At 53.0% G+C, this 26,130-nt stretch overlaps 1 protein-coding gene across 1 annotated transcript; it reads left to right on the plus strand.

Moving 5' to 3' along the window:
* The first annotated feature begins 32 nt into the window (after positions 1-32).
* Positions 33-25,462, plus strand: ARHGAP19 (Rho GTPase activating protein 19). The gene is given in 13 exon segments (XM_080596829.1): positions 33-2,532; positions 2,535-2,584; positions 12,108-12,373; positions 16,505-16,585; positions 16,923-17,132; positions 17,849-18,075; positions 18,629-18,715; positions 19,638-19,703; positions 20,429-20,617; positions 21,303-21,401; positions 22,008-22,100; positions 22,578-22,646; positions 22,795-25,462. Coding segments are annotated over 13 exon segments (1,602 nt in total). The 5' UTR covers positions 33-2,424; the 3' UTR covers positions 22,852-25,462.
* Positions 25,463-26,130: the final 668 nt, after the last annotated feature.

Raw genomic sequence — 26,130 nt, forward strand, 5'->3', positions numbered from 1 at the left:
GATGGTGGGGCTGGGGGCTGCCAGCAGCAAAGCTGTGGCACGGAGAGCAGCGAGGGGGCTGGCCGGGAAGAGAAGCCAGAGCTGGTGAAAAGTCCTTTGCTGCAGCCTGTTTCCTTGTATAACTCCCTCGCTCAGCACAGGGTGACTTTGGCAGCAACTTTTCCTGGGCCATCCCTCAACTGTGGGATCTGTGCCACAGGCACTGTCTGCTCTTTGGCCGTCACAGGTTTCTGCCTCTGCTTTGATCATTTCAGCCAGGCCTGGTTACAAGGCACAAAAAGTTTGCTGCATTTTTTTTCTTAATTGGCTGAAAAGCTGCTGCTGCTAACCTTGCTGGCTGGCCCTTTGTCTTACCTGTGAGAGCTGAGAGTGGGTCTTTCCTCTGCTCTCACCACCTCCCTACCAGCTGCACCTGAGCAGCACCAATAACCCTGGACCTTTAGCTGCCCAGACATCTCAGGTTGGCCTGAGTATCAGTTTTCACTCAATTACTTCTGCACCGAGCCCAAAAGATGGTGTTTGGCCAAAGCATGCCGTAGAGAAGAATGGAAGTAGGGGCAGTGGCTGGAGGATAAGGGTCCCATGGCTCACATCGCGAAGAACTCGCATTCGTGAACATATCTGGCTTCCCTTTCCTCTTCTGTATTAAGAAGCCTTTAGTCTTGTCATTTCATGTTGTGGTAGCTTACGTTCTGCAATTGCAACGCTTTTCAGACTCCTAACAAGCTAAACGGATTGTGCTTGTTCAGCCTCTTACTGCAGGCTGCTTTCTGGAGGCTGCAAATCCAGTTTTGTGGCTCTATTCTGTTCTTCTTTTTGTTGTTTCAAGATCCCTTTAAAAGCTTGGGGGGGAGGCCTGGCTCCTCCACCCCCTGAGGGCAGGACATGGTGGGACAGACAGCGGTCGGAGGTCACCTTCCAAGCCAGCCAGCACCTGTAACACGTGGCTCTGGGCCCATCAGAGCTATCTATCTTCCTGCTTTCTCTTCGCTCCTTGGAGACAGAGCTTGGAGAAGGCTGTAGCTAATTCATTTAAAAGCTCCAGATTACTCACTGTATTGTTCTTCATTTGCATGTTGTTGCTTAAATTAGTGCATGCCTGCGTGGAACAGAAGCGTTTCATTAGCACAGAGGATGGTGTTGCCTGAGCCGGTGTCCAGAGAACAGATTCTTCCACAACAACATCTTGTTAATCAGCTAATTAATCATGTAATGCAATAGAAACCCTGGGAGAGGAGACGTCATCCCGCCCGGGGGGGCTGGCTCCGAGTCAAGCCCCCTCCCCAGCAGCAGCTGTCCCTGGCAGGGAGCAGAGCTCCGTCCCTGCGTCCCACGGGAGCCCCAGAGCAGCTCTGCTATGGGGCAGGGCGAGGGGTGACACGTCCCCCTGAGAGGGACAAATGTGTCTTGTGGGCTGTCCCCTACTGCATCCTGCGCAGGGATGGGCCATCGCCGCCTCTGAGCACACTGCAGTGCCCTTGGGGCTCCTTGCTGGCACACCTGGGCCTCTGCAGTGCAAAGTCAAGATTTGGCACACACCAAGGTGCAGGGACGGGAGAAACCCTCCTGGGGGCAGCAGCATAAGAGGAACTTGGTGTTTATGCTAAAATGATTGGCAGTGAGATAATTAAGTGTGGAGGTTTAAGATGCCAAGGGACCACTCCAGCAGAAATCTAGTCAATTAAAAAAAAACTGTCAGATTAATTTCCAGTCCCCTCAGCACTCTGATCTACACTTTCACTTACTGTTTCTAAAAAGTCTTTTTTTCTTTCTTTTAGTTGCTACCTGAAAGCTGTGTGCAAACCCGTGTATAGCAAATGTGCAGGGGAACGTGGACTCAGGCTAGGGGCAAGGTGCTTCCATGCAGCAAGGAAAAGAGAAAAGTGCTTGTCTGTTGTTTCTCGTCATATTTCTCCTTGATGGTGAACAAAGATTAAAAAAAATTCGTGCAGAGACATGAGCTGGGGTTTATGGTGCAAGTCATACTTCCTGCAGCACTTTGTTGTCTCTGCAGGCTCGGGCAGGTCCTGCTGCACCCGTTACTTGTAAACCACGTTTTAAAAGTTCCCTTAAAAGGGCAGCAATGTGCATTTTTCTACTGAATGATAAAACTTGGGGTGTCAGGTGCGTGGATACTGAGTGCTAGCGACACAAGGACCTCCACAGCTCTGCACAGAGCCCCAGGCTCGCAGGTGCCGGCCTTGCAGGCAGCACCCAGCCTCCTCTCCCCTGCCTGGAGCCGCGGGGGCTCTCCGTGGCAGCCCAGCCACGAGGGATGCTCAGCCACAGGCAAAATGGCCCTCAGCCTCCTCGCCCCCCTCACCACCCTCCCGCCTACAACTCCCAGTGTGCCCCGCGCGGAGGGCGGGTACCCGTTGCCCTGTCGAGCGTGTTCTTTCGCCCGGTTCTCGTTCGAACCGACCAATGGCGGCGGGGCGCCTCCGGCCGCAGCCAATGGCGAGGCTGGAGCGAGGAGGGGGGCGGACCCGCGGGTGGCGCGGCGGGCCAATGGGGAGGCGGGGCGGCAGGTATGAGCTGAAATGGCGGCGGGAGCGCCGGCAGCCGGCGGGCGGGCCGGCCGCAGGTAGGAGCGGGCGGGGGGGCAGCGCGGCCGCTGGTTTTCTTTTTTTTTTTTCCCCGTTTTGTGTGTTTTTATTTTTTGGTCCCCGTTTTCTCTCGTCCTGAGGGAAGGGCGGGTGGTAGCTGGCACGGACGGGAGACGCGAGGTGGTGCCCGTGCCCGGTGTCACCGGCGGCGGTCGGAGCCGCTCCGTTGTCCGTCCGTCCGTCCGTCGGCCCGTCGGTCTGCCTGCAGCCTCTGCCCGGCTCCTCGTAACGGGGCGGTAACTGCAGCGTGACGCGGCGCCTGGCCTCAAAAGGACAAACGTCCTTCTGCTACAGGGAAGGCGGAGGGCAGCCCTCATCGGTGCGTGTAAATGTCTAAAGGGTGTAAAGGACACAGGTGTCTAGGTGCACATATAACCGTCTAGATCCACACATGTAAGTATCTAAAACATCAAGAGGATGTGTCCGGTCTCTTCAGCAGCGCCCAGCGACAGGATGAGAGGCAGCAGGCGCAAGCTGAAGCCCAGGAGGCTCCGGCTCCATATAAGCCATACAAACACTTCTTACTGGGAGGTGGCAGAGCACTGGGTTGCCCAGAGAGGTTTTTGGGGTCTCTGGAGATGCCCAAAACCCGCCTGGATGCCGTCCTGCGCAACATGCTCTAGGTGATCCTGCTCGGCATGACTAGATGGTCTTCAGAGGTCCCTTCCGACCTCGGCCCTTCTGTGAAATACATTTAAGGTTCAACGAGTACGTTTAAGGTTCAATGAGTACATCTAAGGTTCAATGCAGTGCTCGTGTCGCCCATCTGGTGTGGCAGGGGTGGCGTGAGGGGGAAGGTTTCCAGCCCCGGGCCTGGAAGGCAGGGTGTCCTGGGAAAAGGCCTCTTGGTAGTGTCACAGAACAGCTGGACGACAACAGCTCACGTCGTAAATAGGCACTGAAAGGGGAGACAATTGCCGTCTATGTCCTACTGTAAATAGGAATATGTTCGCTGTAAGCATGACTTAATGGTAAAAAGTCAAAGCGACTCGCTGAGGGTCACGGGAGAAACGGCTGGTTTGGCTGTTAAAGCCAAGTGCGAACACATGGCTGCTTTCATCCAAAGATAGCCTGGAGCAGCGACGAGCTTATTCAAACGTTCCCTTCCCCACAGCCCTCGCTAAAATTGTTGAGGCTCAGACTTGCATTTAATCCCCCACTCTGCCCAGCCCTCGTAGCCACACATCCCGACCCCGACACAAGGCTGCATTGCCTTTGCAGTATTTTTGTATGTTTGCATGTAACACCCCCTCCTGTTCCCATCCAGGGCCTGGGATGGGCTTGGACAACGGGATCCTTGTTCTGCTGCACTTCAGTTGATTGTGTGTTTGTCTGAAGGGGGAGAGTGGCTTGCCCACATATCCCAAAGCAGCGTCTGGGTCTCCTTGCCAGCCTAGTCATCGCCTGGGCGCTGGGCGCGCATTCACATGCATATGGAAATGTCACTGGGCTTCACTAGCGCTGTTTAAAGGTGCCTGGGCGCTCGGTTCAGCCTGGATGCTGCGCTGGGGAAACCGAATCCCTTGTCCCAAAGGGCAACGGTCTGCAGCGTGTGGTGGTTTCACAAGAGGCACAGACAGACGGGAAGGAGGCGGCAGGATGGGAACGGTGGCTTGTGCTTAGTGACTGCACTGAAATCACGTTCCTCTTGCAAACACCGTCCCTCTAGGCTGGATTGTGGCGTAGAGGCTGGTCAGTGCTGAGGCCGTGGGCACACACACGTCTGCTGGGTCCCAGCCTCTCCTTGCACTTCTCAGATCCAACGGGGCCCTTGCACATCTTCCCCCACGGCGCAGCAGCCTCGCTCCCTGGCTCTTGGCCTTTCTCACCTCTGTGCTAGGTAACTGCAATAAGGCTTTCTCGAGTTCCCTCGTACATTTTTTTTTTTCAGAAACTGCAGATAGCGGGGAATGCGATAAGCTGCTTAAATAATTGCCTGCCAGATGGCTAACAAAAACTTTTAATATGTTTGCTTTTGGCCTATAAATCTCTAATAACTTGGAGTCCATCCAAAAACATCCTTTCTTCTCGAGCGGCAGCGTGGCAGCTCTGATTTTTCAGAGGCAGCGCGTTCTCGGGGGAGCCGGCATTAGTTTCCCTTTTTGTTTTAGCTGGAGTTCAGACAGGACGCTGAAACGCGGCGTTACGCCTTGGGGCCTCCACACGGGCATTCCTGCAGCCCCGTGAGCTGTCGAGGAGCGGGCTACGCGCGACCTTCCAGCTTTTGACGTCCTAGCCTGCCCCAAATCCCCCCTGGAAGGCCCCCGCTCTGCTCAGCTCGGTGAGTTGGTTACTTGGCGCAGCTCTGCCGCTAGCACCGCGTGCTGCGCCGCTCCGCGGCCGCCTCGCCTGCTTATCTGTGTGCCTCGGCAGCCCCGAGCAGATGTCACCGGCTTACCGGAGGGCTGGCACGCGTCCAGGGGTGCCTCGTCGCCGCTCCAGCTTGCGAGAGTTTACACATCTGGAACGTGGGACGTGGCCTCCGCCCTGCTCCGTGGTGTCTGCGGGGGCTTTCTGGCGAGAAGGGATTTGATGTGCTCCCCTGTGCTGGACGTGGGAGGCAGCAGCCCTGGCAGATCCCCCGTGGTGCCAAGCGGTCTACGGGAAAACTCAGGTCTACGGTAGGGTGTTCCCAAAGCAAGTGGCATGTTAGGAAAAGTAAACAACAAAAAAGATGCATCGTTGTGTCATGGTTATAGCAATACAAAGAAAACTACACCAGTTCCTGTTCATACAAACCCTTCCCACCTGAAGTGGGAGCTGTCAGCGGTCATGGGTGTTTTAAAGTGTATCAAAGGAACTTAACCTTTTTTTCTTTTTAAATAAATTTGTGCAATTTAAATGGTGGAGGCTTTAAAGGAACAATCAAACTAATTTCAGCTCTTCCAAGGAGCAGCATCTGCAGTGTATGTGGGTACGTACCGTGGCAGGGGGACCTACCTGGCTGGTGTTTGCCCTTTGGTGACAGCACCCGCTGCCTGTGCCAGGCTGTCACCCAGCCCCAGGACTTTGTGACCTTCTCCAAGGCGGGCAGGATGCTTCTGGGCGATGGGAAGGGGCTGCAGGGCTTTTGCAGGCTGCCTCGCTGGCAGCTCCCGGCCTGGGCTCGCTCCCCACGTCCCATCGCCCTGCGTGATGTGTCTCGGACCCGCTCCTTTGTGCGCAGCCCCACGCTGCCCCCGTGCACAAGCTGGGTTTTCTCTAAATGTCTGCAGTGTGACCTGATTATTTTCCCTGTCCTTCCTCGCCCTCCTTTTTAATAGTGTCTACAAAAAAGCTGGCGGAGTTCAGTTATCAGTCACGCTGACTGATAGTGCTGCCTCTCCTCTTGGGATTCCTCCTCTTTTCTGTCCCTCCAGCATTCATTTCAGATTTAGCTATCAGCTCTCTGAAGACGGGGTATTGCCTTTGTTCTGTGTTTGTACAGCACGGAGCACAGCGGAGTCCCCAGCTGTGACTGAGGTTCCCAATGCCACAGTGATAAAAGTGAATGGAGCAGTAATGAGGAGAGGCAGCTGCTGCCGTCTGAAAAGGTTCAGTTTTGGTGCTGGCTTCAGTGAAATCCTGATTGGATCTAAGGCTGCTCTTTCCGAGCTGCTTCCTGGAGGGGTTTACATTAAAATAAAGACATTTACAAACTTCGTACCGCGCCGAAAGTCGTGAAGATCGGGGTTGTTATTTATTTAAAGCTGTTAGACTACGTTAAGGCAGACAAACCAACTTGCAAATCCTTCGTGCAAAATCACGGGGCTCCTGGCGGGGTTTCGGTGTGTCTGCGGAGCCCTGGGCACGCCGCGGGATCACCCGCTGGGATGGAGGCTGGGTGAGGAGCGCCGTGGTGAGCCTGCAGCTCCGCTGGGGTGCCTTTTAGTTTGTCTCCCCTTTTTAGTTTGTCTCCTTTTAGTACCAGAAGGCATCAGGATACTCTGATGTTGTGCTGGCGGCTGATTGAAGTGCTGCTTCGGCCCCGTCGCAGTATTCCTGTGGACTTTCTGAAAAATACCGTAAAAGAATTCGCCGAGGTCAAACTTGGAGAAAATCACGCTGAAATGTCAGTTTCCCGACGCTTCCCGTGCACAAAGCTCTCTTGCTACTGCAGTCTTGCTCGATGCTCGCAACGCGTTGCACGCTCAGCTTGTTCCGAGGCACGCTCCCCCCCAGCCCTTTTATCTTCCCAGATAGGTCTGCCTGCCTCCAGGTTCGCATCGCAGATGTGCAGCTGATGTTGCCGAGGCCCGCTTTGAGGCCTTTGCTGAGGCAGGATTTGAATTCATGGCTTGTAGCAGGGATCCGGAAAGCCAATTTATCCGACGTCCGAAAGATGGCCGAGTGTCGCATTAGTTCCAGGTTGTCCAGCACAGGCTGCTGTCGCATAATAGCAGCTTTGTTCCCCGCCTCCCTGCTGTTTAAATTGTATATTATTATCTGATTCCCGTAGCCAAAAGGCTGATTCGCTCCGTGTTAGCTGTTTGGAGGTGAAGAAAGCAAAGCAACAATTAAAAAAGGCGGTGTTTTCCATTATGGCTCGCTTGGATTAAGTCTAGAAACAGTGGTCAAGGCTTGGCACCCGCTGTGCTGCGCGCTCTGTGCTCATCACAAAGGGACTTCGCCCTCACGGACCTTACGAGCACAACCCTAGGCAAAAATTGCGGCATGTTTTTCTTGACATTTCTCAGGAAAATCGGTCACCCCGGGAAGAGTTGCTGTGCTGAATCGGAGGGCTGAATGCGATCTTTGTTACGCTGCCCTACAAGAATGTCAGCCTGAAGTACAAGCCTCGAAACGCCCTTAACTGTGGAGTCACTTCTGATGTCCCTGCAGTCCGTTCCCATTAGAGCTCTTTTAAATCTTTTTTTTTTTTTTTAAATCTAGGAAATAATTTGTCTTCTCTTCCTTTTGTTCTTAAAACGATTTCACATAATTCCACTCCGGTTCTTTCATCTCGTCGCAGAATCTGGGCTGGCTCCTCTCTGGCTCCGGAACACGGCCTTCAGACGGCCGCATTAATTGATTCCTTACTCCGGCCCGGCGCGGGGAGCGATGCTCCTTCTCCCTCCCCGGGGAAACGTGAGCCTGAGCGCATCCATCCCGTCTCCCTTTGTGCTTAGCCAGGCGAAGAATCTCTCGCGTCTCGTGCTCCCTGGCAGCGGCTGCTTATCGCTCCGCGCTCGCTGCTCGGCGGTAGCCTGCCTGTTTCTCAGTCCAAAGGTTTTGTTATTAGACAGGGAGATTTTCTTCCATTATCTGCCTTATTTTCAAAAGCTCTTTAATCCCGTTACTCCTCTATGGTGAGACTCGGCTGCTGCGGCGTGACGGAGGTATTAGCTTTTTAGCGACAACATCCGAGGCGCGCAAAATGGCACTGGAGATGTTTTTGCCCACTGAATTAGGTACATCAGCAGCTTCCAGCTCTTCCCCAGCTAGGCAAACACGGCTAACGCCTTGCCCCAGAGGTACCCCTTCCTCCCCTTTCTTGGCTCGCGTTCTCTTTATGCTCTATTTCATGCTGCTTGAATCTGTTTCTGCCTTCACATGCACGGAGTTAGAACAATTAAAAAAAAAAACAACTCCGTGAAAGCTGCTAAAACAGCAGGTCTCACCTAGCTGAATGCAAGCTTGCTTCCACACGAGCTAATTTGCCTGCTTGCAAAGCTCCTGCCCACAGGTTCAATCACCAGGTTTTGCCACTTAAAACCTCATTTTTGTCCTCGTTTCCGAGACATTTCCCCGGCTCGGCTCTAGTTACCTTAGGGATTAATTGATCCATCATGATTTTGACCTCCTGCACCATCCACTCCCCATGAAATGATGGGGCTGTCATGCCTGAAGGAAGAACGCGGGGTGTGACAGACAGCTTTCTTTGTGGCTTGGCCGGGATCACAGGCTTCGCTCCGGAAAGATGCGAGAATGGCAAGGATCTCGGCACAATATAGGGCCCATTTTTTTTTAATCTGCTGTCTTAATCACAACCCTATTAGTACAAGGTTTTATTATTCATTGGGATTTGACTTTATTCATGGGATCAGGGAGGAAGCTATTTAGCCCTTTATTTTGCCTTTCGACGTGTCGGAAAGCGATCTGAGCTCACAGCATGTAAAAATACATCTCTCATTGCAAGCAAAGAAAAAAAAAATAGCAAAAAACCTCCCTGAATAAATGTTTGTCTCCCCTTCGCTGCTGTTACATAAACTGAGTGTAGGCAGAGTACATCCATCTTCCTTTTTTAACGTGAAAACAGCAGATGGGGCACATGGCTGTCTCTGAAGGTTGTGGTGTGCGCAGCATCGGGGATTGGCAGGGTTATTGTGCGGGAAGCCAGTGGGGGCTTTATCCTTGCTCGGAAATGGGGGCGTGCTCCGCATTTCCATTTTGATCAGCGATAAGGGTACAAAGGGAAATTTTCCGCGCGAGGAAGGGCCGCTAATAAAGTGACCTTTCCGAACCAAGTGGCTGGTCGGAGTGCCGCAACAAGGGCGCGCGAGGCTGGTGCCAGCTGCGGCGGGCGGGATGGCAGTGGGAGGACGGTGGCACAGCCGTTGTGGCAAACGGCAAGGGGCAGGGCTGTTCCCAGCTCGCGGGCTACGTTGAGTCTTTGAAATGATCTAAAAACGTCAAAGGCGCGGCCTGAGAGCGTCTCGAGCAAGGCTCCTGGGCACGGGGTTGTGCGGTTAGAGGACTTCATTCTTGTCCTGCTGGTGCCGCGACGTCGGTTGTGCTCGGATGCTGCTGGGAACGCGTTTGCCTGGCTTTCCTCATGGCAAACACGGGGTGGGTTTGGGGCTGTTTTGTGGACCCCTCTTAGATACAGGTGGAGAGCACTTAACGCCACGCCGGTCCTGATTCAGAGCCCCGGTTTCCATGTAGGAGTTATTTGCCGTTAAACTCCAGCTACGCAGCCTTTGGCAAGAGACATGAATCAATTTGTCCAGCTTTTCTTTTCTGTTTTGTCTCTGCGTGAAGGCTGATGCCCAGTGTGTGCCAAGGGGGCCTTTCAGCCCCAATAATGCGCCCTTGTGTCTCGTAGCATGCGTGGGATTTGCATAGGCTGTGCTGGGACAGGCAGGTTTCTTTTGTTGCTGCAAACAAGGAGCAAGTTCTTTCCCCTGTCTCTGCTTCCTAATGCCTCTCCAAAAGCTCTCAGCACTCATGTAAGAAATTTACTTTTCTCTTTTTCTTTTTCTCGCATTAAATGTCGCTAAACTTTGTGCAGCTCGAACGCCGGCTGTGCAGAGGAGCCCCGTCGGTCAGTTCTAGCTGACGAAACTGTTTAATTTCCTTTCTCCGAATCTAGGTGTCTGACTGTCGGAGGGCGCAGATCATCCGTGCCGCTCGGTGTAACCGCTGCAGAGTATTTGCATATCATCCCTGTGGGGAAACAAAACTGCGAGCGGGTGAATACCAGCGCACGGATCACTGCCGGCGGGGTCACTGGGCCTAGGCGCCCGCCGTTAACCCTCCTCAGGGGCTGCAGTGCCACGGGAGGAGGTGTCGAGGGGCTCAGGGCTGGCACCGCTCGTGTGTCGTAGCCCTGTGCGATGAAATGCGAGTATGATCGGATTGATCGCTGGCCGCTTTTTGGCAGCGGGGACCGGGCTGTTGCGTTTTCCGTCTTGATTTATTGCGTCGAACAAAGTGCTGAAAAACGCGCTGGGAGGTACTCGGGAAAATGTGGCCCCCAGTTGGAGTCGGCAGCATGCTCCCGAGGCCGCTCCGAGCAGGGCAGCTGGGAACCTTTCGGAGCTCTCAGAGATTTTGGCTGGCCTGGCAGCCTGCCGTGCGGTCTGCCTCGCAGACCTTCCTCCTCTCCGTCCTCCCGCAGGAGCCTCAGACATCCACGGGGAGCAGTGAGAAGGGGAGAGGGATTTGTGGGGATTCTCACGGTGCAAGTGTTGCTGAGCGCCTGGCGTCCTGTGATTTCAGCGAGTTTCTTTCTCCCTGCGGAGCCAGAGCCCGGCTTTCCTTCTCTTATTCCGATCACAACACCCTGGGAATTGCACCGAGATGGTCTTTTGGGTCAAATTTACGCAGATAGCCGTTCTGCTCAGGTGTGGAAGCGAGCGCAGCCGCCCGGCCGCGGTCAGAGCACCGCGCCGCGGGCTCCATCCGTCCCCAGCAGGGGCAGGGTGCTGTGCCCGCCGGGGGAGCACGCTTGGCACGGGGACACCTCGGGTGGCGTGGGGCTGGTGGGACTGGGAATGTCAGCGAGTGAAAGCAGGCAGTGTGTGCCCGGGCGGTGGGCAGCCTCCTCCCAGCACACCGACTCGCGGGGACAGGGCAGCGCTTTGCAGCAATGTATGGCATCGTGGCAGGAGCTTGTGACTGGGGGTTAACGACATGAATCCTCACTTTTAGGTAAAAGAGGGAGAGGAGAAGCAAGGGAGGTGCTAGCCTCTGGGCCTGACTTCAGAAGTGTGCGAGCCTTTGAGACAGTGGTGGGAAGATGGTAATGAAAGACCTAGAGGTAGACGGAAATCGGGCTAAGTTCGGTGTGAGCATGGTGAAGAGTGCTGATTAAACCGGGATCTCTTTGATAACTTTATTTTTAGACATGGGAAATGTGATTTTCCTAACCTCTGCTAGGGGTAAGTACCTGTTGCAGATAACCCTTAGTAGAGCATCGTCTCGGATGCATCCCTTTTCCCACGCCACGTGAAAAGCTTTCAAGCTGGAGAAGGTGGGTGTCAGGAGAGAATTGGGAGGTCAGAGAAAAAACAGCCTGAAGAAGAGGCAAGAGAGACTTGGAGCTCCTGGAGCGAGTCCAGTGAAGGGCTGCTAAAACGGTTCAGGGGCGGGAGCATCCCGCGTGGGAAAGGGCTGAGGGAGCTGGCCCTGCTCAGCCTGGAGAAGAGGAGGCTCGGGGGGACTGATCAATGTGTATCTGAACGGGGGGTGTCACCTTGTTGGCAGCTTGTCACTTGGATCCCTAGCAATACTACGAGCCAGTGCTGTGACAAAATCATGGTCCTAAAAACAGAGTCCCAGGGCATGGCGACTTCCTGTTTGTCTCTAGAAAGGTAGTGACGTTGGGACAGCAATGGGAACTGCTGGGTGTAAGCTGGCCATGAAAATATTTAGATTGGGATTTAGACTTCCAGGCCACGGGGAGTGAATTTCTGGGAGGAAAGGAGACAGAACCAAACTTATTTATGACCGGGAGTGGTAAGTTGATGTAAAATGTTGGATGTCATTGCTGCCGCAGCTAGGAGGATGTGGATGCAGTGACAGTTTCTTTGGTTGGGCGTTGTTGTGTGCTGCATATTTTACCATCACACCGTGGAGAGCTAGGCATGGGCTGCATTGTGCAAACAGGCCAGAAATGTTTTAGCTCCAAAGGGAAACGTAACCGCACGGTGCTGAACGCTCACCAAAGACAGACAGGGCTGTCGGTATAGACCGGTAGCTCTTGTGTCAGCAGATGCCTCCTCTGGGGCAGACCAGCTGGCTGTAAAAGTGATGAGGAGTTGCTTTATTTTTTTTCTCCTTCTCTTTTTTTTTTTCCAGTGATGCCATCTGCAATCTTGTCATTTGCAATGACTCCTCCCTCCGCAGCCAGCCCATCATCTTCAATCCCGACTTCTTCGTGGAAAAGCTGCGCCATGAAAAACCAGAGGTGTTCACAGAGCTGGTTGTCAGCAACATTACCCGGCTCATCGACCTGCCTGGGGCAGAGCTCGCCCAGCTGATGGGAGAGGAAGACCCAAAACTGCCCGGGGCAAACAGCACAGCTTCTGGATTCTTTCGTTCCTTGATGTCTTTGAAACGCAAAGGTGAGTATGGCATGACGCCTGGTGCCCACCTCCAGGGTGATGCTGACAGTCATCCTCTGTTACCCGTAGTTTACATACCTTCCAGCATAGACCTGTTCTTCTGAGCTCGTGTTGAATGCCTGATACCGTTGGTGGTGATCTCTGGGGATTCCAGCACAAACCACAGAGATGTGGCCGCGTGCATGCTCCTGGTCTGGATAGCGCAGAGCTGGAGAGGTGTGTCCGAACAAACTGCAAGTTCTTCCAATGCATGCCAAGGTGGCTTTGTCTCTGCACACAGCATGCTTGACTTTGTCTGTGGTAGTCCATGCTCTGTTTTCCTTAGCTCGTTAGCTTTCTTCATAAGTGATGGAGTATTAATAAAGGTTAAGAACATCAAGTTCTGTGAAGAACGGTAATGCCCAGGTTTTCCAGGCCACTGACTTCACTTGGTGCTTGCTGTCTCCTTCAGTTGCTGTAAAAGCTGTCTTGAAGGTCTTTTCTGTTCAGCTCAAATCTATAAAACAGGTAAGAGCCTCTCCAAATGCCAGTGCAGCTCTGATCCACGTCCAGGTCCTAGCAGTCAGTGGCAAAGCTCTGCTGCCTGGCTCTGCTCAAGCCCAGGTTCAGCCCTGGGAGATCATGCTTCTGAGGCAAGCACTCAGCTCCAGTTTTCTTCTGGAGTTACAAAACAGTAGCCTCAGCCCCCTCCTCAGAAGTCTGAGCTTCGCTTTTGAGCAGCACAGTTGTGTTTGGATCCTCTCCTGTTCGCTGGCTCGCATTACTGCTTGGTTTTGCTACATCTTACAGGGTGTTCTAGGTGTATATGTGCCTTCTCCCACCTCCACCCACACTCCGAGGGGATGCTGGTTCTCCTTGTAAGTTCAGTGAAACCTCTCTCATCTAGACAAACTACCTCCATCTGGGCAGCTCTCACATCCTCCTGTCTGCTGTGGTTTACTAGCTAGACCAGCTGTCTGCTGGCAGAGAAGCTGTGGGTAGCTGCCTTCAGATGCTGGCAGCCTGGGGTTGGACATTTCTAATTCCTTTGAGCAGTTCCTCTGTTGTGAGCACCTCTGAGAAGGGAGGTTCCAGTGTGTCTGAGTATGGCCTCTTTTGTCTTTTTTTTTTGGTCCTTTGTATAGTTTCTCCAAGTGTTTGCTTCTACCAAACCTGTGCCTCCATCTTGTTTTATAAGGACAAGCCCTGCAGCTCCATTGCTTAGGCTGAATTTTCTGGTGCTGACGCCTGCCCTGCACCCAGTGGGAGCACTCACCCTGGGCTGGACAGCGCTGCAGGGGAAAATCAAGTATTGGAAATCAAGTACTTTAGCATACTTAGGCGAGAATTAGTGAGTACTGCCATGATTTACCTTGCTGCTCTATAATAACAGGTCTTCACACTGCCCCCAAACTGCAGTTAGACTGTGCTCGTACCTGTGTCGCTCCTGCCTCTGTGCCAGACACCTGATGTTCAGACACTTGTTATTTGGCAAACAGGAGCAAGCAAGTACCTGAGTTGAGAGGGTTTTCTTAGTGCATAAGAAAACTTCCCTGTTCTTGTCAAAACCTTCTAGCAGGGGTTTGTGAGCCTTCTCTAGCTTTTTTTAATTATCTGTACTCTGCTGGAGCACTGCTGTTGCCTACTTTCAGACCTGACACCTCCTTCTCACCCTCTCCCTCCAAGAGCTGTGCCTTTCCCCACTCAGACCATTCCCTGGCCATGTGTCACTGCAGCTACAGCTAGCAGATGTTTCCAAGTCTGCTGGCTGTGCTCCCAGGCTGCAATGGCAGTGTCTCCCTCCATTGACAGGCACTGTCTGTGAACTCCTTGGCCAAACTCGGAGAAAAAGGGAGTTTGTGCCTACGGAGAAAATCAATTTCGTGTACGGTGTGTTTCATCTTTGAGCTATCATTTGTTTTCCTTCGTGTTATAGACCAGCTAGAACAAACAGGTTTTATTTCTTCAAAGCCAGAGGCCAAGCACCATACTGCTCAGAGCTGATCAAACTGCAAATACGACTTCTTTGGGCATCAGGAAACTCAATCTCATGCTGCTGCTTAGTTTCAGAAGCAGTTGTGCCATAACATCTAAGCCTTTGTAACTCAGCATCCATTCTCCAGGCGCTTCTTTCAAGTTTCTTTGAGAATCAAATTCTCATTCAGATATCAGCTTCTGACTTCAAAAGTAAATCGAATCTGTCAGGCATGTCTCAAGAAGATGTATTTTCCTCTCCTCTTCCTGGCCACTATTGATTCTATCTGTTGAATGTCTAATGAGTTTAGTTTTCTTCAAGGACAAGAACCTTTTGCCAACTGTTCTCTCCCTTTGCACTCAAGCCTTTCAAATCTTACGTGTGGATCAAGAGGTCACATTGTCCTTTCTCCTGGAAGACTGGAGCTTGTGCTTTATCAGAGGGAGGTCACAAAGTTCTTGATTTAAGGGGAGGCTGGAGTTCCTGGTGACTTACCATGTATTTCAGAAGTCCTGGAAGAAAGTGGAACATACTTTAGGCGGAATAAATTTAGTCGTACAGGAAGGCTGCTCAAGAAATGCAGTGTTAACCAGGTCTTTCCCACATGCTGTGAACATCAACACCACAGAACAGTAAGATCTGTAGTACAGCAGACCAAAGGCTAGTCAAATCACAATGTGCTATGGGGGGTAAAAAAAAAAAAAACAAGGCAAAGCTGGTGGGGGGAGAGCTTCTGTCAGGCCAGCCAACGCACTGCTCGGATAGCTTGCCTATCAGTTGCAACTACAAGTAGGAAAATTCTCAGCCACAGAGAGCTGGGGTGCAAACGCCCAGCCAGCCCTTGGAAGTGGCCAGTGCTGCCAGTCTGGCCATGGAGGAGGGAGGAACATTCTTTTCTTTAATCTGCAGGCTCTTCGAAGCCGAAGTGTGAGGGCAGGACAAAGCAGCTGCGTACCTGGGTCAAGTTCTCAGTGCCAGTCAGCATGTGCGGTGTGTTCTGTGCAGCTCTTTGGCCGCCTGCAGCCAAAGCCTTTGTGCATGGGAGGGAAGGAGGGGTGCACAGGGCTGTGGTTGCTCCTGGTGAAGCCTGGAGGAGTTACCTCAGCATTCAGAGGGACAGAGCGTGCTGGCTGTTTCCACCATCTGGTGGAAAAAGCCTTTCACCAGCAAGACTCCATTTGTTAGAAAAAGCTGTCCTGCTTGATAAACACTCACCTGGGAAGTCCCCCTCTGGACAGAACAGTTTTCTGCACTAGTTCAAGTACCTTTCACTTAAACATGCTTCTCATCTAATGCTTCCTCCCGTGCAAGTCTCCCTTTCAGCTTAGTTGCTTTTCTCTTCCTTTGGGGCTGGAGCCTGCCACTACTGGAGTTGTGGAGCTGACCTGTGCCAGCTCATGCCTGATCTGTTCCAGCTCCAGTAGGTGAAAGCGAACTTGGGGAGTGAGAGGAGCTGTGGGTGCTCCTTATGGAGCAGGGCCCAGCTCATTGCTTTGCTACTCTCCCTTTTTTCTAGTTCTTCCTTGCTCACCCCTCTGATACTTTGCACTTTACTTGGGGCAGCTGACATGGAAAAGACTCACCGGATTTAGGAATTCTGGGGATTACCCATCCCTGTAAAGGAGGCCAGCATGAGCCCTCTGGATCATGCCTGCTCTCCCCACTAGTGCCTGTTCCCCTCTCCCGTAGTCTCACAGTTCTCTGCTCCGCTCCATGACAAGTCACAGTGAGGATTCAGCTGGACTTTGCTTCCCAGGTGTGGAGTGTGCCAATGCGTCAGGCACCTGGGCAGTCCAGGCTGTCACATCTACACTTCCCACGCTGCTGCTTCCATAGGGTCCGGGCTTGCGGATGATATGCCCTTTAAAACTGAAGCATCTGTTCTGGTGTTGTTTTCTTTTCAGGAGCTAGAGAATGTTTGCCTCAGCTGATAAAAACTGTAATTAAGCTGAGGTAAGAAGCAGGATGATGAAGCTCTTGTAAGTACAGCACGGTGAGATGAAGTGACTTATTTGGGAGTGCTTGTGAAATAACGTCTGGGGGGGGGTCCTTGTGACCTTCACCCTTAGTATTTTGGGGCAGTGGTCTTTGCATGCTGAGATCCTGTTCTGTGGGGACCAACCATCTGTGACTGCTGTGCTCTGTGCTGCTTGAACATCTTATCTTTTCTTCCGCAGAGAAAGGGGTGGTGTTCGGCTCACCGCTGACAGAAGAAGGCATCGCGCAGGTCTCCCAGTTAATTGAGTATCTGCACAAAAGTAAGTGCTTCTGTCTTGCTCTCTTCCTATCCCAAGGGGTATCTGGCCCACCTCAGGTCTCTGGTGCAGGCAGGGTGGAAAGATCCGAGTTCTCCAGCAGCAGGAGCTGTGGGCAGGACTGGATGGCTGTTCCCCAGAATTGCCTAGCAAATAAGCTGATTTATTTCACCTTCTGCACGTACTCTTTTTGCTTATGGGAGTCAGCCTGAAGTCGTGGCTCTTAATGCAGATCACCGAGGTTTGCCATCAAGCTCTGGAAAGAGAACTGGTATAATAAGAGGATGGGAATCAGTCTCTGAATAACTGGTAGCTTTTTTTGCTCCCCTCTGTTGAACAGATCTACGAGCAGAAGGTTTGTTTCGGGTGCCAGGCAACAGCATCAGGCAACAGATGCTAAAGGATGCTCTGAACAGTGGTACAGATATCGACCTGGACTCTGGGGAATTTCATTCCAACGATGTGGCAACCCTGCTTAAGATGTTCCTGGGTGAATTACCAGAGCCCCTGCTGACACACAAGCACTTCCATGCCCACCTCAAAATTGCAGGTGAGTGACCAACAGAAGAGTGATGAGCAGAGGGGATGGAGCCAGCCTGCTAGGAAACTGGTAGCGATCAAGAGCTGCATGCTAGGCTGTGGGAGATCCTGAAATGCAAACCCTACATGCAGGGTAAGAAGGAATCTTCCTGCCATCTCCACCTAATGGTGGAAAGACTGGAGCTGAACACCCTAAGGAATCAGACCAGGCCTGCCTAGCCCAGTCTTCTCTCTCCAGCATAAGATGCCTTCAAGAGAAGAGCCTGCATGGGTTACCTGGGTCTCCGTCTATTTAAAGCCTGGGGTCTCCTGAACTGACGAGTACTTAAAAACCATTATTACTTAATGGTTAACATAACTAAATAACTGAGCATGTACTTAATGACCATTACTGAACTATCTTGATTTTGGGTGGTTGTATGTGGACCCAGGAGTTGGACTCAATTGTGGTCCTTTCCAAATCAGGATATTCTGTGATTCTACTTTACGTGAACAACCTCCATCTTGCCTTCAACCCACCAAAACTCTTAGCGACTGTATTGTTGTGTGGGAGATTGAGACATCAGGTGGGGAGTTTGGGAGCTGGGGAGGGATACAAAGGGCGAAGAGCTGTGCAGGAGTTCAAAGGAGATCCGCAAGTGAAGAGGGAAGGGTAACGGGTTGCAACAAGCCTGCTGTCGGAGGGGGAATTGCATGTCCTTCATGTTCAGCCCTGTGATTTGGCAGACTTGACGCTGTTTGATGAGAAGGGAAATAAGACCAGCACTCCGGACAAAGAGCGCCAAATTGAAGCCCTCCAGCTGCTCTTCTTGATCCTTCCTGCACCCAATCGCAGCTTACTCAAACTGCTGCTGGATTTGCTCTACCAGACCGCCAAGAAGCAGGACAAGAACAAGATGTCTGCCCACAATCTTGCCCTCATGTTCGCGCCCCACATCCTGTGGCCCAGAAATGTGAGCATGTGCCTTGGTATCTGTTGGTGGGATCTTGCAAGGTAGAAAGCAGAGGCTTGTCAGGCCTACAGGGGAGGAACCAAGACGGGCAGGTTGTGCTGATACATTCGGTGGTGTGAGGGTTGGAGGCTGGGATGGTGAGGTGGTGCTGTCTGGCAGGACTCGGTCCTAGTGTTCAGTCCAGACCCACCGTAGGTTTCATTTTGCAATTGTTGCTCTGTATTTTTTTCAGTAAAACTTAAAGCACATCACAAAACTGCTTTTACGAGTAACAGCTCTGCACAAACCTTGAAGATGTCTCTCTGAAAGTTTGCTTGTGCTGTGGGTGAACTTTGTGGCCCCAGAATTGTCTGGGTGGCCAAGGTCTTGGGTCAGCTTTCATCTCAGACCAGTGTTGGCTCTCTGAGCTCTGCTCACTGGTGTGCTCTGAGCCCTGCCTGCCCACCTCCTGCTGAGACATCGTCTGTGCCTGTACCCCAGAATCAACAAGGGCAGCAGCAGAGACAGTTCCTACTTTCCTTCTAACAGCTGCGCCTTTGTGTCCCCTTGCCAGGTGACAGCAAATGACCTGCAAGAGAATATCACAAAGCTAAACAATGGAGTGACCTTCATGATCAAACACTCGCAGAAACTCTTCAAGGTAAGTGTGCTTTGGGGTCTTGCTCTCCATGCACCTTCTGCATGAGACGGAATGGCCCTTACCCCTGCCACCTGGGATCTGTCTGGGTATATTCTGGGTGCTCTCTTCTGAAGTGAGAGCAGGATTCCTGCAAGAAGCTGTTCCTTTAGTGAGAGGAAGCCTTTGCTGGGCGTGCAGCCCAGGAGAAGGCAGCCAGCTCAGAGGTGGCCTTTGTGCCTTGGCAGGTCAGGAGCACGGTGCAGTGTAATACCACCCTCTGCTGGACACCCAGCACCTGCTTCTTGCCTGGGAAGCCTGTCTCCTTGGGGCAGTTGGTGACCAGGCTCCCTTTGAAGAGGGGAGGGAAACTGAAGGGGCTTGTCCTGGATGAGTGCTGCCAAGAGCTGCATCCCTAATACAAAGGGTCATTTCGTTGTGGACTTCTCTGCGAGGGGCAGTCAACCTGTTGCTGTTACAGGCACAGTCTGCAGTCTTGGGCATCTCTGTCTAGCTCAGAGTGGGATGCTACAGTAGGACAGGAACACGGGGCTGTCTGTGGGTTTCTCCAAGGAAATGTTGGAAATGTTTCTGCAACAGTCTTCTGACTTCCTGGTCACTGTAGGCATCTACCCTCTGCAAAGAGACTTCCCATAGAAGCTTCCTTTCTGCCCTCTTTGTCCAGCTGAGAGCTGGGGGAATTGCTTGAACAAAGCTTCTGTAGAACCCAGCTCTTGTTCTGTTTTCCTCTTGTGTTGGCTGCCTGCATCAAAGGGAAACTGAGCAGGGACTCCACAGAGGATATGAAATCCCATTGCCTTGTTTGCCCTAAGCAGCAGAGTGCTTGCATGTTGTGGTTGCAGAGCATCTCTTTGAGGGGCTGCCTTTGCCCCAGGGCCCAGCACACTAAACATACGTATGGCATTTTCTCTGCTCATGGTCACAGGCCCCAGCGTACATCCGGGAGTGTGCCAGGCTGCACTACCTGGGATCCAGAGCCCACACGTCAAAGGTAAGGCCAGCAGCTGTGGTGCCTGCCCTGCATGAAAGGGCAAAGGCTGTGATGGTGCGGAGGGGTCTTTGTGAGTGAAAGAGACTGAAAACAAACCAAGTCGTGAAAGAGGATCTGTTAGAGAACAGGACTGAGGGAACCATATGGTGTGGTAGTGCAGGCAACTGCATTAGGGAAATTGGGCAGAGTTGGAGCATCTGTTAATCAAAAGCACGGGGAAAGCTACCAGCACCTCTTTAGCAGCAAACCTGCTCCCCGTGCCCAGTACATGCAGCACCTGCTCCTTCACGGGGTTCTGCCTTCCAGACAGATGCATCTGCTGCCATGGCCAGGCTGCTCGGTAGAGGGGCTGGGATAAAGGCTACCTGCTGCCACCGGGACGAGGCTTGGCTGCGCCTCTCCAGCAAATGCTTCTCTCCCTCGTAGCTGCAGGAGAGGGAAAAGGTGTCACAAGGAGCTGCACTGACTCTTCTCAGGCCTGGAAGGGCTTCTGCAGCTGGCATCCAGGAAGGGAGGGAAGAAGCAATGGGGTCACCTTTGTATTGCTGTCACCTCTTCCTGGCACGGGGCCTGCTGGTGCAGTGCTGCTGCAGAGGGGTAGGGAAAACACAGCCCTGTGCATTCACTGGGGTGAGGCAGCTCACGAGACTCTCCCCAGCCTGACTCAGATGGGTGGCTCACTTGGATTAAAGCATGGCAAGCGACTGCTCTCTCCTCTTTCCCAGGATGACCTGGATTTGCTCACATCTCCTGGCTCCAAGGAGCTGCAGCCCCTCAAGTCTCAGAAGCGAAGCCGACTAGACTCCTGCCATCAGGAGGAGACCCAGCAGCGCACGGAGGCGGCTCTGAGGGAGCTCTTTCGCCATGTCCACAATATGCCTGACTCTGCAAAGAAGAAAAAGCTCATTCGGCAGGTAGCATGGGGAGGAAAGATCTCTTTGGGGTGTGCTTGTCAGCACAATTCTGTGTGTAGGGCTGAAAGCAGGGCCTGCTTGAGAGCTGCTCCTAGTCCTGGGCAGGCTGGGGAGATGGGGCTCTGGGCTGTGTAAGAGGCAGTATGACCTGTATGAAGGCAGGGGAGGAGGAAGACTATCCTGGATGTGGCTGACAGTGGAGCTTCCTGCACCACGTTGTGCTGTGAGCTGTTTTTTGAGCCAGGGATGTGCCAGCCAGCAGTTTCCCAGTCATGATCATGGCCTTGTTGAGCTTCTTGCCTTGGGAAGGGAGAAGTCCCTTCCTCTCTTGCTTGCAGAGAGTGGGACAAACTGGTTTCAGGTGAGCATTCCCAGCCAACCTGCTGCTCCACAGAGACTGGGTGACATGGCCAGCTCCTGTCCTGGCTGCTAGCCTCCAGCTTCTTTTTCCTTCAACAGCTTACCTGGTAGCAAGCATAAAGCAGCTTTGCACCCAGGTTCCTTGTAGGCCTGTGTGGGAGGTGTAACTTTCCTTTTTCTTCTCCCAGCACCTATGAACTGCTCCTCCATTTTGGGGTGTGGAAAATCCAGGCAGAGGTTTAGCCAGAGGGCAGCATGCAGCAGCAAGGGGCTGGTTTAACTGACAGTAACCGTGCTAACCTACTGCCCTCGTGTTTCCTCCTAGTTTAATAAGCATCCTTCAGCTCTCACTCCTGGCTCCGAAGCGGCCACACCCCCAGCACCACGACGTACCCGCTCGCGCTCCTTCAGCGGCCTCATTAAGGTAAAGGCAGCCTCTGAGCCCTGCTTTCTGCTGTGAGTTTCTGATGTTGCTCTCTGCTTTTGCCTTGCCCTGGCTTGAATGATGCCCTCAAAGGTAGGGACTGTTCAAAGTATTGGCTGCTAGAGAACACAGATCCACTGGGGACAGAAAGGGCAGCATGGTGAGAATAAGCCTTGCTAGTATAAAGCTTAATCACCTACGAGATGCTCTGCTGAAACACTTGGCGGTAGGAGCTGTGCATCTTTCTGAGAGCTTGGTTGCTTTCTGAGATGAGATGAGGACTGACAGGGAGCTGGTCATGTAGTCTAGCTTGTTAGCATAGGTGTGAGCACACTGTAGGCCGCCCTGCAGCAGCACGTACCTGCTTCTGACAAACTGGGCTCCTGGCCAGCCCTTCTGTCAGCTCCCAAACTCTCTAGGATCAGGCAGGCTCAGCCTGGTGGCACGGTGTTTCAAGTGGTTCTGCTTTGCAGTCTTTGTTCCAGCCTGGCTTCCTGTTTTCTTTCCCAGCATCCAGCTGCTTATCAGCAATGCATCCTGCTCCTTCCCTTTCTTTTCCTCTCTGCACTCTAAGCACTAGCCAACGGCCCTCTCTTCTTACGGCAGCGGAAGGTTTTGGGAACCCCAGTTATTGTGGAGAGGAAGAGCAGGGACACCACACCGGAGCCCAAACGAGCCAGCAAAGAGAACATCCACCTGGTAAGAGCTGCTCGCGGCACTGCTCAAGTTGTGGAAGGGAGTTTGGATGCAACTTGGGCACCCATCTGACTGATCCTGGGGGGCTGCTCACTGTTCTCTGTTCAAGACAAGGTTTCCAAGTTTCTTCAATGTGACCAGATAAGGCCTTAGGAAGCTGCTGTGGGGAAAGCAGTGCAGGGCTAATGAGGGCACCACCGGGGCATGGGTGGCAGCTCTGGGCCTCCAGTCCAGTGTTGTCCCCCTGGGTTTAGCTGCACTCCTGCTCCGGGACATTGCCTTATGCCCACTTACTCCTCACATCCTCCCTCACAAGCTGCACACAGCCTGCTGCCTGTGGGTAGGGCTGTCCTCTGGGCCAGACAAGCCAAGAGTAGATTTGGGTGGCAGCTGCTCTCTGGTGGTACAGGTAGCTCCCAGAGAATGCTGTGGATGCCGCTTCATTTCCTCTCTCTGCTCCTGTTCCCCTATCTCGTCCAGTTACAGAAATGTGGATCTCCAGCTCACACGTCCCAAGCAAAACTGAAATCTTTGGAGGGCCGGAAAGAGGTGAGAGAGACAAATGCACACGTTTTCCCTGTGAGGAAAGAACCTGGCCTGCTGGGCTGTCCTCCTGAGGGGGATAATAGCGTGTCCCCCTCTTCCTGCATGGTGTTCCGTGTCTCAGGCATTCAGTTGCTGTAATTCTTTGCTCCAGGACTCCTGTAGGCGCATGCGAGCCCACCTGCTTTCCAAGGACTCCTCGTCCCTCTGAATGGCTTCGCACCGACGCACAGGTGGGGAGTGCCCGGCCTCGCAAGCTGTGAATACTGTGCTGCACTGAGCGGGGAGCCTGCAGCCCTTACCAACACTCCAGCGCCCGTGAAACCGGACCTTGGCAAAGACTGCAGGGACTTGTTTCGTTCTGTACATAAATTATATTTCGTTCTACTATGGGGCAAACCACTATCTAACCAAAACCTGTGCAGCATGTCTGACCTACCGGCTCTGGGAAGAGCTGCTTACAAGGGGAGCCCTGTGCGTTGTGGGGCCCTGTCTTACTCCCAGCTTTCTCTGCAATGTTGCTAGACTGTATTCTTTGCTCTTTCTGCTCTGGGTGTTTAACACATTGGCTTGGTTTTGCTTCCTTCCCTCTGTTAGCAGTGTGAGCGGTGCACTCCAACCTTTACCCGCATCCTGACAGTTAACCGTGCCTCTTTGGAGCCATGCCCTCTGTGCTTCCTGGGATCTCTGCTTCCTGCGGGGTCCCTCTGGCCTTGTCCCTGCAGGGCTGGAGCACACAAATGGTACTGAGCACAGGAGGGGCCTGGTGGAAGAGGAGAGGCTCTGGGTGCCATCACTTCAGGTGGGGCCTGGGGAAAGCCCCTTTCTCATCACTCTTTCAGATTGGGCTGGAGGCAGCCCTTGCTCACTGCCTTCGTGTTTCTGCAGTGCCACGCTGCTGCTGGCCCTGCCCGGTGAGCAAGGAGTGGCTCTGCTTCATGTTCCCCAGGGAGGCTAAGAGCAGCAGGGCTTATTCCTGGGGGCAGGAGGCTGGCAGAAGCTGTCAGGGGCAGGGCAGCCCAGCCTCTGGATGCTGGGGTGGCTGTGGCAGGCAGTCCGGTGGCTGTCTGCACAGCATAGCAGCAGCGTGAGAGGTGTGGGAGGGCTCCAGCCGTTTGTGATCTGCTGCAAATGGTGCCAAAGGCTTTGGCTCGAGACATTTGGATGGCTGGTCAGGTGCCTGGCTGATTAGTCATTAAGTGGGGAGAAAGGGCTGGAGCCAGGTTGGGCTTTTTGCCCTGAGCTGCAGAAATGAGATGAAACCATCTAGATTCAGGATAACCCCCCCATCACAGCTGGCCAGTGTCAGCCGTGGTGTTAAGCTGGAGTGCTCCAGTAAGCCAATCCTGCCAAGTACCTGTCTGCAAGCTCGCTGGGAGGAGACACACAGGGTCACTGCTGTGAAATAAAGATTTAATCAATCAGGGAACCATCTAAATGCTTCTCAGCCCTTCTTGGTGAAGCGAATAATCTTTGGAATCCAATTATAATTGTCTTCTAATCTTTAAGAACCAGCAGCCGGCAGGAGTTAGAGCTCTGTCCTTGACAGCTCTCCCAGACAACTGGTGGCAGGAGGTGTGAATATCGGGATGCGAGCAGGGAGTTCAGTCTGACTGGCTAGAGCTGTCAGAAGGGGCTGTTGGAGCCCTGAGCAGCTTAGCTGGAGTTATTCATGGGTTTGTACTCGGATTTTTATTTGTTTTGAAGAGCTACGAAGCCACGTGCCTCATGCTGCAATGTCCAGAGGGATGTTCCTGGTGTTTTATCGGGGGTGCCTGCCCCCAGCCTGACCCCGGAGTGGAGGAGCTGCCTTGAAAACGTAGGGGTTAGTGGGACCGTAGATGTGGGAGTTGTGAGTTGCTGGTGTTAGGAGCCTCTGTCACAGCAAAGAAAGAGCTCTGGTTCCTCAGGGACTGGGCGGGCGAGGATGCTGTCAGGAAAGGCAGAGGCTGTTTGCTATGGTAGCCGTATGTGCTGTTCGGATGCGTCTGTAATCATTCCCTCCAGAGGCTTAGGCTGTCTTTGTGCTTCTCTCCGAAGGGCATGGTGTGTTTGGCTAAGCCAAAGCCCTGCTCCTGCAGCCCCCAGCAGAGCTCTGTTAGCAGAGACTGTAAAGGCGATCGTGGGGTGAAGCTTTTGTTCATCCCATCCCTCCTCTCCTCCTTGCCCCTGGCATACTTGGGCGTATTTGTATCTGTGTGGACGTTGGCTTGGCAAGGCAATCTGGCCCCTCGTGCTAAATACACTGCTCCTGTACAGATGAGAGGGAAGTAGGTCTCCTCTCTGGTGTCACCCCTTACTGATAGCTCCAGCTCAGAGACTGCTGCCTTCTGGCACAGCTGAGACTTGCTTAGCCCTAAGAAAAACTATCGTTGGTGCACCAGCCAAGGCTTCTGCCTGTCTTGGATGCCTTCCCTTGCAAAGGGGTGGGCGCAGTCTCCAGACAGGGCAGTCCCCAGGGAGGCTCAGAACTGAAGGTCCTGGGGTCGGTGCCCTGCCTTTAGCCCGTGCTGAGCATGGCGGTGGCTGGCAGGGCCCTGGCCTCGAGGACCCTCGGTTGTAGCAGCCCCACTGCTCACACTGCTTCACTACCAGGGGGGTTTAGTCGTGTCTGGGATGTGCCTCATTTGTCTGCCCTGTGCCATGATGCCTCACAAGGATGCTTCCTCCCAGAGCAGCCACTAACTGTTCCCAGAGTCTATCATTTCCAAAGTATTTTTAATCTTTGTTCTTATTTATATATGCTGTGTACGTACCGTTTCAGACTGCTGCCTTTCAGTGTGTTCATGTGAAAACCCCATATTAAACGCTTTTATTTTTAATGGTTTTGTTGAGTGGCTTAAGCAGTTTCACTGGGACCGTGAGGACCTGGCGGTGCATCCGCCTACAAAAGGAAGGAAATGTCTGCTCAGAAACCCCAGTGCCGCTGTCCCTGGAGCGCAGAGATGCCGCCTGCCTGCAGCTCTGTCCTCCCATGGCACTGGTGTTTGTTCCCCACGCGGGGTCTGAGCGCGATGCAGGGTGCCCGGGCAGACTGTCCTCCCCTGGAGGTTGAAAGATGGGCCTCTTCCTTTCCTGTCTTCCCCCCTGCTGTCATCCAGGGTGATGGGAAATCAGGTTTACAAAGAGCACTTTATATAAATAATGGATCAAATGAATACATTTTTCTCTGTAGAACCCTTCCTTTCTTGGCTGCTGAGGGAGGATGGTTTCTGCTTGCATTTTTGCTTCCTTCTTAATAATAGTGTCTCAGATTTTTATGCAGATTATTTCTCTGTGAAGTTCTTCCACAGTCGAAATGCCCTGGGCTTGCCTGCCGTGGCTCAGACACTCATTAACATCCTCGCCATGCAATTGAAAATGAAGCAGGAGAAGCGAGCGGCGCGGTACGTTTGAAAGCAGCGCTGCCTTCCTGCAGGGTGAGCTTCGAGCGCAGCGTGCTCTCCTCTGGGGCTGCGCTTGGGTGGCGAGGGACTGGCGCGTCCCATCT

Source organism: Anser brachyrhynchus, assembly GCF_964034855.1.
Source record: "Anser brachyrhynchus genome assembly, chromosome: 6".
In the NCBI taxonomy this organism is placed as follows: domain Eukaryota; kingdom Metazoa; phylum Chordata; class Aves; order Anseriformes; family Anatidae; genus Anser; species Anser brachyrhynchus.